The sequence below is a fragment of the Ursus maritimus genome, unplaced genomic scaffold (assembly GCF_017311325.1).
Source record: "Ursus maritimus isolate PB19 unplaced genomic scaffold, ASM1731132v1 scaffold_22, whole genome shotgun sequence".
Lineage (NCBI taxonomy): Eukaryota > Metazoa > Chordata > Mammalia > Carnivora > Ursidae > Ursus > Ursus maritimus.
The window spans coordinates 10,919,658-10,937,561 of record NW_024424675.1 but is presented as its reverse complement, the minus strand read 5'-3'; the positions used below and the strand labels follow the sequence as shown (position 1 = coordinate 10,937,561).

The 17,904-nt window shown below is 39.7% G+C and overlaps 1 protein-coding gene across 1 annotated transcript in view; it reads left to right on the top strand.

Annotated features, from left to right (window-relative positions):
- Window positions 1-17,904, top strand: part of SPTLC3 (serine palmitoyltransferase long chain base subunit 3) — a 134,447-nt gene that overhangs the window by 29,988 nt on the left and 86,555 nt on the right. The window contains exons 2-3 of the mRNA XM_008703358.2: window positions 2,395-2,580; window positions 17,722-17,876. Coding sequence (XP_008701580.1) covers window positions 2,395-2,580; window positions 17,722-17,876 — 341 coding nt within the window. The remainder of the gene's footprint in view (window positions 1-2,394; window positions 2,581-17,721; window positions 17,877-17,904) is intronic.

The following is a 17,904-nucleotide window of genomic DNA, read 5'->3' as shown; positions in this document are numbered from 1 at the left end:
GAGAGAGAGAATCTTAGGCAGGCTCCGCACTCAGCATAGAGCTTGACGTGGGACTTGATCTCACAACCCTGAGATCATGACCTGAGCCAAAATCAAGAGTCTGAAGCTTAACCGATTGAGCCACCCAGGCGCCCTATAGACTCAACAGTTATTAACATTTTCCAAAACTTCCTTCATGTATATATATATTTAATTTTTGATGGACCATTTGAAAAAAAAATTATAAGTGTCATAGCATTTAATTTCCCCAATACTTCAGCATGCACTGAAGTATTTCCTCACATTAACTGTAATACTAGTATCACTCCTAACAAAATTAACAATAATTCCTTAATAAGATATATATCCAGTGCACATTTGGGTTTATGCAGTTGTTCAAAATGTGTATTTTTTAACCAGGTTTTTACAACAACAAGAAAACAGGATCCAGTGAAAGAACACACACTGCATTGGGTTGTGTCTTTTAAGTCCCCTCCACCACCCCTCTTTTTTTCTTCTTTTGTTCAGCTTTATTGAGGTATAATTAACAAATAAAAATGTATGTATTTGAGGTGTACAATGTTATTCGATATATGTAAACATTGTGAAATTATTACCACAGCCAACCTAATTAATATATGCATCACCTCACCTAGTTACCATTTTTGTGTGTGGAAAGAACACTTTAGAAATATTGTCTTATCAAATTTTATTTTTTTTATTTTTATTTTTTTTTTAAGATTTTATTTATTTATTTGACAGAGAGAGAGACAGCCAGCGAGAGAGGGAACACAAGCAGGGGGAGTGGGAGAGGAAGAAGCAGGCTCCCAGCAGAGGAGCCTGATGTGGGGCTCGATCCCAGAACGCCGGGATCACGCCCTGAGCCGAAGGCAGACGCTTAACCGCTGTGCCACCCAGGCGCCCCTGTCTTATCAAATTTTAAATTCACTATATAGTGTTACTAACTGTAGTAACCATGCTGTACATCAGATCCCAGAACTTATTCATCTTATAATCAAAGACTTACATACTTTGGCCAACATCTCCCCATTTCCCCTATTTCGTGCCCCTGGTAACCATCATTCTACTGTCTGCTTCTGTGAGTTCAGCTTTCTCAGATTCCACATATAAATAAGATCGTGCTGTATTTGTCTTTCTGTGCCTGGCTTATTTCATTTAGCATAATGTAGTCCAGGTTCATTTACGTTGTTGCAAATGGCAGGACTAACTTCTTTTTTGTGGCTAAATAATATTCTGCAATATTTTATATTCTTTATCCATTCATCCATCTACAGACACTTCGATGATCTATTTCTGTATCTTGGTTATTATGAATAATGATGCAATGAACTTGGAGGTGCAGATATCACTTCAGGACGCTGATTTCATTTCCTATAGACACATACCCAGAACTGGGATGGCTGGATCATGTGGTAGTTCTGTTTTTTAATTTTTGAGAAACCTCACATAGGTTGTACATTTTCATAATGGCTGTACCAGCTTGCATTCCACCCAACAGTGTACAAGGGTTGCCTTTTCTCCACATCCTCACCCACACTTGTTATCATTTACTTTTTCAATAGTACCCATACCGTACTAGGTGTTAGGTGGTATCTCATTGTGGTTTTCATTTGCATTTCCCTGATGATTAGTGATACTGAGTACTTTTTCATCTACCTATTGGCCTTTTGTAGGTCTTCTTTGGGAGAATGTCAATTCAGGACTTTGCCCATTTTTCAGATCAGGTTATAGGAGTGGTTTTTAGTTGTGTGAGTTCTTTGTTTTAGATAGTAATCCCTTAACATATATTTGGTTTGCAAATATTGCCTCCCATTCCATCAGTTGCCTTTTCATTTTGTTAATAATTTCCTTCGCTGTGCACATTGTGGATTATCTGATTGCTTCCTCATGCAGTCATTGGCCACATTCCCTTATCCTGATGTTTCTTGTGAAATGGAAGTTAGATATGAAAACGTGACTAAATTCACGTTAAATGCACCATTCGCGTATTGATTATTACCTTATGATAAGAGCACAGAGGCTCTTGTTCCAACATTGGTGATGGAATTTGATCATCCGGTCAAGGTAGTAACCTCAGATTTGTGATTAGGGAGTAACTGATGGGCTGATTCTTTGGCATCTTGCAAAAACTGTATTCCTCATTAACATTTTACTTGATGGATTTAGCATCTGTTGAGAATTTTTGCCTGAATCAATTATTTTTTAGGGGGTAGGAAAATAAAATGTACCTTTCTGATGACCTTCTTTCATGATCAACTTCTACTTTTCTCTAAGCACTTTTTATGATCTTAAACATGTTCTTTGAAAGTTAAAACTTTCGAAGTCCAAAATTTTAAATATATATTTTATTGTAATGGAGGAGAACTAAATTTCTGTTTTCTTTTGTGTTTTCAGCAAAATGGGAGGCCACATTTTTATGATAAGCCAATTGTTGAATCCTTTGAAGAAGCACCTCTTCACGTTATGGTTTTCACTTACTTGGGATATGGACTTGGAACCCTATTTGGCTATCTCAGAGACTTTTTGAGGAGCTGCGGGATAGAAAAGTGTAACGCAGCCATAGAGCGGGAAGAACAAAAAGTATGTATGTGTACCTCTTTGGATTTTCGTCAATGCATATTCTTCTCTTAAGTGTTCTCAGAAGTGGTCACGCATGCACAGAGCCTAAAAAAGAATGAGGCACTCAGGAACCACTCAGAGTAAATTCCTTTCATCGCCACCTCATAAACCCCACCCTCTATGTGTTGGACTTGGTTTTTTAAAATATTTTATTGAGCAACTACTATTCTCCAAACACTGAACTAAGGGTTTTCTTATACATCATCGTATTTAATTTTTATAACAATCCCATGAGATAGGTATTAAAATACCATTTTAGAGAGGAAAGAATCAAAATATAAGAACGAGGGCTTTTGGCTAGGACTGGACTCTGATCTTGTTGCAAGATTAATATTTTTTATGTTCTGTGCTAGAATAGAAAAGTGTGCCTGAGTGAAATATGAAATTTTAATTTCATTTAGGTCATGGTTTCTCAGCTTTGGTACCGTTGACATTTTGGATTGGATAATTCTCTGATGTGGAAGGCCGCCCTGGGCACTGCAGGGTTTTTGACAGCATCCTGGCCTCTCTTCATATCGATGAGTTAGCATTTTACCACACACTTGTGACAAACAAACATTTCTCCAAACATTGTAAAAGGGTGTCATGAAGTGCAAAACAACCCAATTTAGAACCACTAATCTAGATACTTTTGATAGTTAATCCATAAAAGTCTACATCATCCTCTTTTCACATAAAGCTACCAGGACACCCTGGAAAATATTCAGGGATCAGCAAAGAGCCTGCATTTTCCTAACATGTTCTCCGAATTGGTTTATATAATTTATGATGCCCTGAATTCCTTTTTCTAAAAATTGCTTTGAAATACTATGATGATTATGGCCATGGATCGTTCCACATGATGGAGCCTTGAACACATCTAAGCAAAGAACATAGGGAAAGAAAATGTGGCGTGAAAGAGGTAAGAGAAAGCATTGTACATTCAAGAAACCGAGGAATTCCAATGACTGGACTATTGTGAGTGACAGTGGGAGTATGTGGGGAGAAAGATTGTTTGAGAGGCAAGTAGGGACCAGACTATAATGGGTTTTTATAAGCCAAAGATATTTATTATACGAACAATGGGCATTGAAGGAATTTAGGCAGAGGAATGCAGATTTGCAGATTAGAAAGACCATGTTCACTGGCCTATGAAGAAGGGATCGCAGGAGGAGAGCACAGACCAAAAATCCAGTTAAGAGGCTGATGCAGAAATCCAGCTTAAGAATAAAAAAAGCTAGACCAGACCTTGGGGTAAGAGCAGGGTAGTTATAATAGGGGTGGTGGTAAGAGGTAAGGCCAAGAGATGTTAAAGAAGATGGAGTTAAGAATGATTGGCTTGACTTGGGGAATTAGCGAGATGGACAAATCAAAGACCACACCCTGGTCTATGCCTTGGGCAGCTGGGCAGGAAGAAGGTTGTGGCATTCATTGAAATGGGAAATGAGGAGGAAGAGCCAGTGGGAGGGGAAAATGGTCAATTCCTTTTTTGACCAGTTGAGAATTGGCAGTTCGATATAAAGGTCTACACCCCTGGAGAAAAGTCCCAGATGGAGAGTATGGCATCTTTAGTATATCTTGAGCATATCAACATTAATCCAAGCAACAGAAGTAGATGAGATCTCCCAAGGAAGGTCTATAGACAAAAAAGGGGAAGGGAGAGACAAGAATGAAGAACTTTAGAGAATTTAATAGATGTAAGAGATGGAATTCCAATTCAAGACTAGAGGCGAAGTGACCGCTTAAAAAGCCTTAAAATAGTTTAGGAAAGAGATATTTGTCCTTACACTGGGGAAGAGGTAGATGGAATGAAGAAAAGGGAATTCTAGAGATATTTAGGAGGCAGAATCAACAAGCCTTGGTGCTGTGTGTACAGAAAATGAGATCAAGGGAAGAAACCAGGGTTAATCCCAACTTTCTGCCGTGGTCAGACACGAGAATGGTGGTTGGCACACCGGTCACAATGGCAAAGTTTTATATCAGCAAAAAGATGTGCACACATACAATTTTGAGGGTGTACAGATCCATAAGTGGCAAACATATAGAAACAGTTGAGTCTAGTAGGAGCTGATAACGAAATGGGAGACTGGGATAGGAAAAGCAAGTTCTTCTTGGCCATTCTCGTGAGGATCCCCACAGCCCCTCCCTGACACCAGCCGGTCTGTTCTAGAAGCTCTTATCACCGATCTGCCTGCTCCCCAGGTGTAGGTAACTGGTGCACAATAGATCAGCACATTTTAGAATATTTACTGGGACAGAGGGTGAGTCAAATGTAAATTTCTCAGGTGTGGCATCCCTTAGCAGGCTTAGGCTTCAGCTCTGCTGTATATTTTCTATGCCGTGCCAGTATTTTTTGCTCCAGCAACCCAGCAGGGCTAGTCACTTTGGTCGTTCCAAAGCATTTCTTACATTCAAGCAGAACATACTTATATATAGGCAAATTGGTTCTGAGGGAAGCAGACTCTGAGACGGAGGTGTGAAGGCAGAAAAGTTTCTGTGGTGTGCTCCTCGAAGCAATGCCCGTACACCTGCGAGGGAGCAAAGGGAGCAAGATGAGACAGGTGAATTGTGATGCAGTCCCAGCCAAGGCCTCCGTGGCTCCCACAGGGAGCTCTGGAGAGAGGAGAGTCCTTTGGAAGCATTGCTCACGATGATAGGGTGTGGAGCCCCCAGTGGGTGCTACCACCGCAGAGGGTTGTGACCCCTAGCCAGGCAGCTCCGTTCAGCAAGCTGTCTGCCTCCTACACTCCAGGGACTGGGGGAAAGGGTGCCTGGTCCGGAACAATGGGATACACTGAGGGCGAGCAGCCTGGATTACAACACCTGTCACTATGGCTGCAAGCACAGCTCCAGGAGGAAGACATTGTATCAAATAACGCCCTGTATTTCTTTACAAAGTAAATGATATCCCTCCTGGTAGATCTCTGTGGGGTAGAGAGCATCAGTTGGTTGACTCACCTTGGTGGTCAGACCTTTCACATGGTACGCTTCTTATTACATGTTCCTTCCTTTTGAGCCCCTTTTGAGGCTTTCAGAGTAACTGGTTTTAATAAATTGCAACGGCTGCCGTCGCTATATTCTTTTGGATGGGACTTGCTCACCAGAAACCCTACCTTCAGGCTGACCTTTAGCCTTTTACTATTTTTCCCCAGCCCCGCACTTGGGACAGTATCCTTGCTTTGCGTTAATAAGCTACTTGAGGCACGTACTGAAGTCTCTTGCTGGAAACACACTGCTTTCCAATGACTCTGGGCTCTCTTAGCAGAAATGAGCGTTATATTCTATTCTAAAAGCTGTTCGCTGAGAGAGCAGAATGATTCATCCCTTAAGCCAAACCAGCCAAGAGCAAAATGAAATCGGGAAAAAAGCACCTCCGTAAGGTGGTGAATAGCAATTATGTTTTTCAAAAAGATCAGAAAGAGATCTGATTCTGATTACACTCTTCTACTCCATGTGCATTCTTTTTGTTTTTAATAAAAGTTGTATATACTTAAGGGTACAAGATGATATTTTGATAAAAATATACAGAGCAAAATGATTGTTGCAGTCAAGCTCATTGGCATGTACCTCTCCTCATTTCTTTCTTCTTTTAATCAGATATAAGAATTTATTAATCCAGTTTTCCTATTTTCTCCCTCACTGGGATGACTCTTCTCACATCAAACCATCCATTCCAACTAAAGTGTTGCCCTGAATTCAGAATCTTTTTGCATTCTTCTTCTTTCTGACTTCTAGCCCAAACACCCAAAACATAAAGCCTCTGACAATCCTCTTATCTAGATCACTTGGTTACTGATTCACTTAACATTACTGATTCACTTAGTATAAATAGGTGAAAAAAAAAATCAAAATCTTCCTCCAGAAGAGCACTAAAAACCAAATCAGGGGCGCCTGGGTGGCACAGTGGTTAAGCGTCTGCCTTCGGCTCAGGGCGTGATCCCAGCGTCCTGGGATCGAGCCCCACATCAGGCTCTTCTGCTATGAGCCTGCTTCTTCCTCTCCCACTCCCCCTGCTTGTGTTCCCTCTCTCGCTGGCTGTCTCTATCTCTGTCGAATAAATAAATAAAATCTTTAAAAAATAAAATAAAATAAAAAATAAAAAACAAATCATAGGCCCAGGACATCTGGCACATCAGATAGAGCTCCACTAACGATCAGAAGACATGGGCAAAAATAGGACAGTACAGACAGGTACGAGGTTTAAATATTCTCGCTTAAATTCTCCTCTTAACTCTTAATTTTGGAGACATATTTTTATTTAAAATCAAAGGCCACTGCAGTGATGAATTGTAATTCGTTAAAGACCTCTAGCTAAATCACTTTCTCAACGATGCAGGGACTTCACTTTGCAAAATCTGGAAGATGTCAGCAAATATAATCATCAAATGCATGTCAAACACCATCGGAGACTTGAAAAACTTCAAGCACAGCCGCATTTCTCAATCCGCATGGTTTGATAACAGGTTCAGCAAGACCTGCTCCACAGGGCACCGGCCTGTTAGAGAACGTGGCCGTGCAGTTCTGTGTTCACGCTAGATCCACAGAATCCCTCCGGTGTCCCTGCAAGTACATCCCAGGTATTTCTGGCCCATCCCCAGAGGCTTTTACTCCCACATGAAGCAAAGAGGGTTCAGCAAGTTGTAACTGTAAAGAATTTTAAGACAAACCTCCGAATGTTTGCATGAATTAAAAATTGCCCTTTTGCACCCACATTTTGCATCCTGATACAAGAGCGGGATTCACCCAGAGAGACTTTCTTCTGAGTAATTGGAAGGATGAGTTCCATTAAAGTCACTGGGTAGGAGTTTTGTCCATAGTAAACAGATGGCCCGAGCCCTGGTCTTCCTGTTTGGACCTGGGTGAGTCCAAACTCAGCGCTTTCACTGGGGTTTCCCTGGGAACTTAGCATATTAGCCAGCAGCTTGTGAGATGGGAATATTAGACCAACGATTCTCAGCCTTGGCTGCCCACTGGAATCACCTAAGAAGCTTAAAAAGCCACTAAGACGTGGGCTTTACCCCCAAATATTCTCATTTCATTGGTTTCTGGGGCACCCTTGGTGAGGTTCATAAAAGCTTCCCAGGTGATTCTCCTGTGCAGAAGTTAGAAGCCAGTGTCTTAGAGCGACACTTCTCAAACTTCCCTGTGCATGCAGACCGTCACTCCCTCCCCTCCTTGACTTAACCATCGACCAAGAGATCAATAGCTTTAAATGCAGCAGAAATTGCTGGCCAGTGAAATCCCCAATCTCCCCAACCAGACCTCATTCCAAATACCTCCTGGCTGTTTCTAAAAAGCAAATGCACCCTCACAAGAGCTGAATATTTTCCACAATTGCGTCTAGCCGAGAAACACGTGCCGTAGTTTGGAACAACAGCTCTACAACAGAGTTCTCGGAATATTTTGTGAAATAAGACCATCAGTAAAATTAGATCATGGCTTCCACACAGTGAATACTCAGGTCAATATTTATTTGGATATATATATCTGAACATCCAAATAAATATACATATATATACATGTTATACACACACATACATAACTTCTGCTGTGTCATTAAGATGTTAGTTAAATCATTTTCTAGTTCTCTTACAATTCAGACTTTGCTTCCCTTCGCAAGAAGGAATCTACAAATAGGAGTCAAGCAGAGTTGATTATTTTTTAAAATTCTACCAAACATTTATCGATTTGTTTCTTTCTTTATTTGCTTATATTATGTTCCGTTAGCCACCATACAGCACATCATTAGTTTCTGATGTAGTGTTCAGTGGTTCATGAGTTGCGTATAACAGCCAGTGCTCATCAGAACACATGCCCTCCTTAATGCCCATCACCCAGTTACCCCATCCCCCCACCCCGCTCCCTTCTGTAACCCTCGGTTTGTTTCCTGGAGTCCAGAGTCTCTCATGGTTTGTCTCCCTCTCTGATTTCTTCCCACGCAGTTTTCCCTCCTTTCCCCTGTAGTCCTCCCTGCTATTCCTTACATTCCACATGTGAGTGAAACCATATTGATAAGGTAGAGCTTTGCTATGTACAGCAACTCGTGCTAAGCCAATGTGTGATATGGGTGGATTATGACAAGTCCTAATGAAGAGCCCCTTCTCAAGCCTGTCTTTCTTTCCCTTTCCTTTTTGTTATGGAAATAAGGAGCAAAAGCCTCCTTCCTGTCGTTTTCAGGCATTTCATTGCCCAAAGATTCATTTGCGCCCATTCTGTCTTTTCCTTAACATAAATGGGATTGTATCATACACACTGTTGTTTGACTCACTCTTTTGTCACCTGACTATGTCTGAAGATCTTTACACGTCAGTGCCGGTTCACCTCATTCCTTATACTACTTCCACGATGATATTCCATAATGTGGCTATATGATTATTTATATCACCATTTTTTATTATTTTATTATTTCAAATAATTCTTCAATGAACGGCACGTATATTTATTCGAGGATTATTCCTAGAAGTGGCTTTCTGGGTTCAAGGAACGTATATTTCAACTTCTGAGAGATGGGCAAATTGCCTTCCAAAAAAGCTTGCCCAGCTAGGCTCCAGCCAGCAGTACCAAGGAGCGCTTGCTTCCTCACCAGCACTCGAATGTTGATATGACCAACATGTTTTTTACTTTGGCCAGTCTGATAGGTGAACATTCTTTGTTCTTGTCTTAATCTGCATTTTCCTGATTAACAGCGAGACTGAGCTGCTTTTGATATGATCATTAGTACTTTATACTTACTCTTCTTTTTTTTTTTTTTAAAGATTTTATTTATTTATTCAACAGAGATAGAGACAGCCAGTGAGAGAGGGAACACAAGCAGGGGGAGTGGGAGAGGAAGAAGCAGGCTCATAGCAGAAGAGCCTGATGTGGGGCTCGATCCCATAACGCCGGGATCACGCCCTGAGCCGAAGGCAGACGCTTAACCGCTGTGCCACCCAGGCGCCCCTATACTTACTCTTCTTGAATTGCCTCTTCATATCCCTTGCTCTTGATTTTATTAAATTGTTTTTTCTCACTGATTTAGAGGAGTCTTTTCTATATATCCATATATGAATAATTTGTCTATTAAATGATTTTAGTTATTTTTCTTATTCTCTTTCTTGGCTTTTGATTTTTTTCTATGTTCTGCTTAGCCGTATTTACGTTTTTAATTTTTAAGCCGTATGTATCAGACATTTTCTTTTGTTTTCCTTGTTGTTAGTTTTTGCTTTTGGGGGAGGGAGAGTTCACGAGGTTTAGGAAAGCCTTTTTTTCATCTTAAAGTTAAAATAAATTTTCCTACAATTTCGTTCAGTACTTTTATGATCTGTGAGGTATTTATGCATTGATCCATAAATTCACTTAGAACTTATGTCTATGTGTTGTGTAAGCTAGGAGGACTTTTAAAAAAATATTTAAATTCTAGTTAGTTAACATATAGTGTAATATTGGTTACAGGAGTAGAATGTAGTGATTCATGACTTACATATAATACTCCGTGCTCGACACAATTGCCCTCCTTATACCCATCACCCACGTTGCCCCTCTCTTGCCCACCTCCCCTCCAGCAACCCTCAGTTTGCTCTCTAGTTGAGAGTCTCTTGTAGTTTGCCTTCCTCTCTTTTTTTTTCCCTTCCCCTATGTTCATCTATTTTGTTTCTTAAATTCCACATATGAGTGAATTGGATGCTATTTGTCTTACTCTGACTGACTTATTTCGCTTAGCATAATACCCTCTAGCTCCCTCCATGTCATTGCAAATGGCAAGATTTCATTCTTTTTGATGACTGAGTAATATTCCAGTGTGTGTGTATGTCTGTGTGTGTGTGTGTGTGTGTGTGTGTGCACGTGCGTGTGTATATATACCACCTCTTCTTTATCCATTCATCACTCAATGGACATTTGGGCTCTTTCCATAATTTGGCTATTGCTGATAATGCTGCTATAAGCATCAGGGTGCATGTGCCCCTTCAAATCAGTATTTTTGTACCTTTTGGGTAAATACCTAGGAGTGCAATTGCTGGGCCATAGGATAGTTCTATTTTTAACTTTCTGAGGAACTTCCATACTGTTTGCCAGAGTGGCCGCCCCAGTTTGCATTCCCATCAACAGTGTAAGAGGGTTCCCCTTTCTCCACATCCTCACCAACATCTGTTGTTTCCTGACTCACTAATTTTAATCATTCTGACAGGTGTGACGTGGTATCTCATTGTGGTTTTGATTTGTAGTTCCCTGATGCTGAGTAATGTTGAGTGTCTTTTCATGTGAGGAGGACTTTCTTTTTTAAAAGAGAGTTTTTAATTATCTCAATATCATTAATTGAATTTTTTACCCACTGATTTGAATTATTGATCAATTTGCCTATTTTTAAGGTAAATTTGTAAGTTTTTAGGAAATTCTTAAAGATTTTTTCTCTGTGTATACTTTAGAATTAGCTTGTCAGGCATTGAATTTTTTTTAAGAAACTGTTGCCATTTTAATTGGTAATATATTATTAAAGCTATAGGTATAGGTTAACTTTGGAAAATTTGACATTTAATAATATTTAGTCTTCCCATTTAGAAACATGATATGTCTCTCCATTTATTTAGGTATTTCTCACATCCTTTAATAAAATTTTATAGTTTTCTTTATTCTAAGGTCTTATATTTTATGATCATTATTTGGGTACAAATTTTTGATGGTGGTACTATTTGAATATTATCTTTTTTCTATATCCCATATTCTAATTAGTTATTGATGGCATATGGGACGGCTATTGGTATTTTAATACTTTAATTCCAAATGCTACCACCTTCATGAATATCTCTCCTTACTTGCCACAGCTTCTCAGATAGTTGTATTGGAATTTCTTGTAGTTTTCCATGCATGCCATGAAAAACTGACCACTGTCTTTTTAAGTTTATTAGAACAAACTTGCTAACTATGTAATTTGGATCCTCTAAACTTACTTATGCTTTTGTCTTCTCAAACTTACCGTTTCTGGAAACGTCTTCCACTGTGATTATGGATTTGTTAGTTTTTCTTTTTCTCATGTATTTCAATGTAACTGTCAGATACATGAGAAATGACTCGTACAGTTCTCGGTAGATTTGTTCCTTTTATCCTACTTTACCTTGCTCTCTGTCATGTCTGATACGAATATTTATACATCTGCTTTTTCTTCAACAGTCATCTCTTTATTTCAGTCTTCATCACTTTCAGAAAATGTAGCCCTCTTACAAGCAGCATATAGATTTATTTTAAATCAAATGTGAAAGCTGCGTTTTAATAAAATAATATAAGCTATGAAATATTACTTTCTTGAACCGTATGAAATTGCTGTTTTTGTAGGTCAAAAACAAACATTGGCAACTCCTTATGGTTAAACCTAATACTTTAATTACTCATGTGTTTAAATTGATTCCTGCCATCCTTATATTTAACATTTACATTTTCTGTTTTTTTTTTTTAATTTTAAATGCTTTTCCTTTCATACCTTTGATACATTTGATTCTCCTTGTCACTGTTAGGAAGTTATATATCGTATTTCTCCCCGCTATTATTTTAGTGGTTCTCTTTTAATATTTAACACATATACATGGAATGTAGATACAGTTAGTGACGAGAGTCTTCTCCAGATCAGGAGAAGAATTTAATATTTCTTTCTCCCACCTACCCATTTTCCAGGGTATCATTTGTTTATTAATTTTTTGGTTCTGTTTCTTTATACCTCATATACCTGGGTTAAGCCAGAGTCCATCAGTTTCTTCACTCACTACTTTACCAGGCGTCTCACCTGCCTCTTTAGTTATTTCGTTGTTTGTTTTGTTGAGGTCTGTGTTCAATTATTACAGAAAAGGTCCGTGGGAGTTAAACTCGTGACTCCTCATGTATATCGGAATGTTTTTGTGTGGCTTTCTCATTTGATTGCTGGTTCAGCTGAGTATAGGATTCTAAGTTCAAAATCATTTTCCTTCATAATCTTTTTTACCATTATCACCTACAAAAGTCTGAAGCAATCCATTTCGTATTCCTCTGTGTGTAAACTGCCTTTCTTTCTTCCCTGAAAACACGTGAGGCTTTCCTCTTTATTCCTGGAGACAGGAAATTTAACCAGTACCCAGTAGATCATTCACATCTTAGGATTCAGGTCTTTCCTCCTTTCTGGAATCCTCCATCCCTCCTCCTCCTCCGTCTTTTTTACCTTCTTCTCCTCCTCCTACACTTCTCCTTCTTATCCTCCTTTTTTCCCCCAAGATTGCAACTCCCATGAGAGGGATATTGGATCTTCTGAATCTGTCTTATGTATCTCTTGACTTCCTTTATATTTTTTTTTTCTCTATCCTTTCTCATCATGTCTGGAAAACTTAGTCAATTTTCTATTCTAGGTTATTAATTGTTTTTCAGCGGTCCATTATCCTTTTGAGTTGTTGATCTTTTAAAAGGATGCATTGTTCTGTTGTTTGTCTCAAAAGACAAATATATTTTAAATTATTTTTCTGTTTACTCTATTAAGTCTTTTCACTAGATGTTAGTTCTTCTGCTTGTTGAATTTGGGACCTCTTATGCTACTTTTCCTTAAATAGTACTGACACTGTTTTATGTTCATTTCTTTTTAAATTTAAGAATCCTTATTCTACATATTCACCTATCTTGGGTGATTTAAGAAGGGAAATGGAAGGAGTTTGCAGGACCAGTAGCTTGTGGACTCCCCATCTCTCTACACTGGGGCATTGCTCTTCCATTCCGTACCTGGTGCCTAGCAAGGGGATTTGTCCTATGGACAACACAACTGCTTCTTACTTATTAATCCAATAAAAAGAGAACAAAGAGATCTAGCTTCCCACTTAATCATCCTGACTCTCAACTTCTTATGGTTATTGACTCTTAGCTTTAAACTCCCCTACAGTTAATTTATGTCCACACCAATCTTCTCAGCAAGTGTTTTTAAAACTATGCTTTCCTATGGTTTTACTTCTCCGCTGATTAGATCTTATCTGAGTTTTGTGATGCTTCAATATTTCTGATTCAGTAATGATACTCTCCATTGTCTTTCCAGGCATTTGTAAATTTATTTTGTTTCTTAAACATCTTTTGTCACTTCAGAGGACTTTTAGATGAGTGGTAGAATACTTAAAAGCACTGAGTCTCCCGGTTTTATTCAAATATCCCTCTAATTTCTTAATAGAATTAAATTTAGCCATCTTGACATTGTACTTCTCATACTTAAAAGAACTGTTTACGATACATTGTCCTTTCCAGCAATGAAGAGAACATGAACATATTTCATTATTATTTCCCAAAAGGAAATAATGACATAAAATGAAATATTAGGTGAGAGCAGAAGTGTAGGTGAAAGCAAAGTGTTAATGTGGGCAAAATTAACAACTGGTGTTTGATAAAGATTTTTTTCTCTTGCTACAAATTCATGATTCTATTTTCTATTGAATGAGCAGGTAGTTAAATAAGAAGGAGCATGCTTCCAAACTTGGCACTATTTTTCACAATGGGCCATGGATATGTTCTCTTCACTTCCTTATAAGCACCTAGCCATGTAGCATGGTTATTGAAAAGAGCACTAGTTTTAGAACTGTGATTCCCAATTTGTCCCCTCAAATTTTCTGACTTTCCACTAAGTCATCTATAAACGTTGGGTAGAAATATATATAACACTTGGAAAATCATAAAGTATCCTACAAGCTTAAAGGTGGAAAAAGAAAGATTGTCGTATTACAGTAGAAACAAAGACATTTTTGTGGCTGCATTTTTAGATTTTGCTCAACCCTCCTACAGCCCACCCCCCAAAACAATTGTGTCCTTATGCCCCAAGTTTCACTCTCACATCTAGCCATTTGTGTCAGGAAGAAAAATAAAGATTGTGAGTAGGCCAAGAGACAAGTTACATCTACAGATGGATAAAGGTATGTCCTCTTGCAATGCTCCTGTTTTTGCAATATCTAGTCCAGTGTCATTTTCTGGTATAGCGAAAATGCCGTGGGAGGTTTACCTGAGATTAGAGGTCATTGACCTTTGGAAGGTGTTGACTGCTCCTGAAGAAACCTCCCTCGTGCTCAAAGGAATGGGGTGGGGTGAAAATACACCCATGCAGAGGCAGGAAGCCTCACAGGTGCAGAGGAAGAGCAGGACAATGCCTCAAAAGAAGGCAATTCTTACTCAAACCAGACCTTGAATTCTAAGTAGCTTCCTCTCAGGGACACATACTGCAGAGCTTGTGTTTCAGACCTGGGTTAGCACTCACACCACTCACAAAGAAATGGCCCTGCATGGTTAAAAAAAACTGGTCTATCCCTTTGGCAGAGAAGTTTCAGGTACTTAATTACTAAAAAAGTCTATTGAATATGAAGATCATTCCCTACTAGAAAGTCTTCTCTGATCCCACAGAATAGCTTAGAATCCCTGTATCTTGCCCTCAAAGCATCTGTCTCAATAAAAAGCTGGCTGCCCATTTCCTCGTAGGCAGAAAATCTGGATCTCTGAGCCAGGAGCCAGAAAGTTTGGGCATGATGAAGTATTTTCTCGCCTTCCCTCAAAAGGCCATGATAGCATGTCTTTATGAGACTCAATGATGAAATGCCCTAGGTTGTTTCCTCAAGTAAATGCCAAGTTCCTTAAGATGAGTGGACATTCCTCTATGGTCTGGCAAACTGTTGGCCTGAGCTTTCCGTATTGTGGGTCATGGTTTTTGTTATAACTGGGGTTTTGGAGGGAAACTTGCAGAAGTGGGGAAGGTGCCAGCCTGAAGTCACTCTTAAGTGACTGCTGGGAAAGTGAACGAAGCCAGAGGCTGACCAGAGTTCAAGTCACTCATCTTGCTGGGTCTGATTTCCTCACATGTCAAATGGGTGCTTGAACTCTACAACTTCTACGTCCCTCTGCCCTGGTATCCTGTGCATCTCGTGGTTCTTTGTTGAAATTAATTTTGTTTTTGGGGTGCCAGGGTGGTTCAGCAGGTTAAGCATCTGCCTTCAGCTTAGGTCATGATCCCAAGGTCCCGGGATCAAGCCCCACATCAGGCTCCCTGCTCAGTGAGGAGTCTGCTTCTCCCTCTCCCTCTGCCATTCCCCCTGCTTGTGCTCTCTCTCTCATTCTCACTCTCAAATAAAATCTTAAAAAAAGAGAGAAATTAATTTTTTAATATTATAGACATAATATTTTGTTTTTCCTACCTAAAGCCAAGTGTTTTCCCAAACCAACTGTTAACCTTATTTTGAGTAAGATTTCTCAAAAAAATCTAAAACTATAATTCCATTCAGAGTCCAGAAATAGTACTTACAGACCTACTTCTCTTTTTTCTCTTGATAGTATGAATTTATATGATGTCATTTCAATTAAGGAATAAAAACTTAGAAATAGAAGGACACAAATAACATTTGGGGATATGGAGTAATCCATAAGTCAGTAAACAGTTGGAAAAAAAAAAGAAGAAATCATTTGGAAAAGATGTGCCTGAAATTATACAATCCCCTTTTCTCTCACAAATATGTCCATTTCCCTGTTAGAACATAAACAGGTATAATTATCATAACTTCGTTGCTTTAAATCTTCATATAACTTCTATCAGGATACTTGACTCTTAGAGGACAAATGCATTTGGTATGAAATTTTCAACTTACAGATGTAACCAGTAAAGTTGCCCTTTCCAGCCTCCAAATTTGCATGCAATAGATAGTCCCCAGTATGTGCTGGGGTTGTGGTTATAATCATTGTTCTTCTAGATAATCACAACTCCCTCTCCAGAAATGATGTCATTGCCGCTGAAAACCTAACGATGTGGCAAAACAGACTGTGGCTTGGATGCAACCACCAGCCACCCAAGCCTGCAGATTCTATATTCTATCCTCTGGAATGGATCAGCTCAAGAGATGAGTAAGCCAAACCCGTGGCACAAGAAGGTCTTCCACAAAGCCTGAGCCCTGGTCCTCCTTGTTCCCTCAGGAAATCAGCACTATTCCATAATGGGAGGGAGAGCCATGAACTCAAAAAGGATGGGAGAATAAGAAAGCTCCCTCCCAGTTATTCAGTGGTTCCCCATTGACTCCAGGATAGTGTGTGAGTTCTTCATCCAGACACTTAAATTTCCCATTTTCTGTTCCCAACCGGATATTGCCACCTTAACACACCACGGGGAATAGTAGTGGATGGGATCAGGAAGGTAACAGGGAATAGATCGCTCAAGACCTTGGCTTTGACTCTAAGTGAGGTGGGAGCCATTATAGATCTGAGCAGAGTGACAAGATCTGCCATGTGTGTTATTTTTACTCATTCTCCTCAAAACACCCTACACTTCCAGCACAGACCCATTCATCCTGAGTGCCCTCTCTAAGCATCCCTGCCCAAAGCAATCTCGTTCCACCTTCAGTGCCCAGCTTCAAGACCCCTCCTATATAAAGCTACCTTGATTCCTCCAGGAGGATGTGACTCTCCCTCTCATTCTAATCTTGCAAATACCCAAAGTACGTGGCTTAGACCAAGGTTTTGTATTTTCTGCCTTATGCTATTAGGAGTTAGATGACCAAAAGTTAGACATGCTTTTCTTTGAGCCTCAGCTGGCTTGTAAACCCCTCAAGCATGGCTTACCTTCTATATAGCAAAACAGTGCTGTTACTTCAACCGTGGGAGAAGCCAGGTGCCTCCACAAGCTCATCAACTCAGTTTCTAGGCCCTCGGCTATATGACAGCCAGCCAACTGCCAAGAGTTTTGCCAATAGGTCCAAGATCAAGTTCATCCACATTTCTGAAAACATGAGTGGGGATAGTCATGTTCAGAAAAAGTTAAGACCAAATTATCATCCAACCACTTTTCTCCAGCTAAACTCCTTTGACGAAAACATCTATTGTTACTTTTCAGATGAAATCTTGCAAGGTTCATTGGGTCCCCACTCATTTTGGGACTTACCTTATGTTGCACTGTCATCTTTGCTACCTTTCTGTGCCACGTTTTTTACTTCCTTCCACTAAAATGTAAGTTCTTTTTAGGGACGGAGGTCTCACAGAGTTCTTTGTGGACCCACCTGTCTCCTTACTTATAGGCCCTTGTTCCAAAACCGTTTGCAGGTGGACTATTTACTTGGCTCTTCCAGCCTTCAATTGCAAATAAAACACAAAAAACAGGAGACCAAAGGTAAACTGCTGCCTCTGTTGTAACAGGATTTTGTGCCGCTTTATCAAAACTTTGAGAATTTTTACACGCGGAACCTGTACATGAGAATCCGAGACAACTGGAACCGGCCCATCTGCAGTGCCCCGGGGTCTCGGTTTGATGTGATGGAGAGGGTGTCGGATGACTACAACTGGACATTTAGGTGAGGCAGCCTTCTGGAGGGGCTTGGT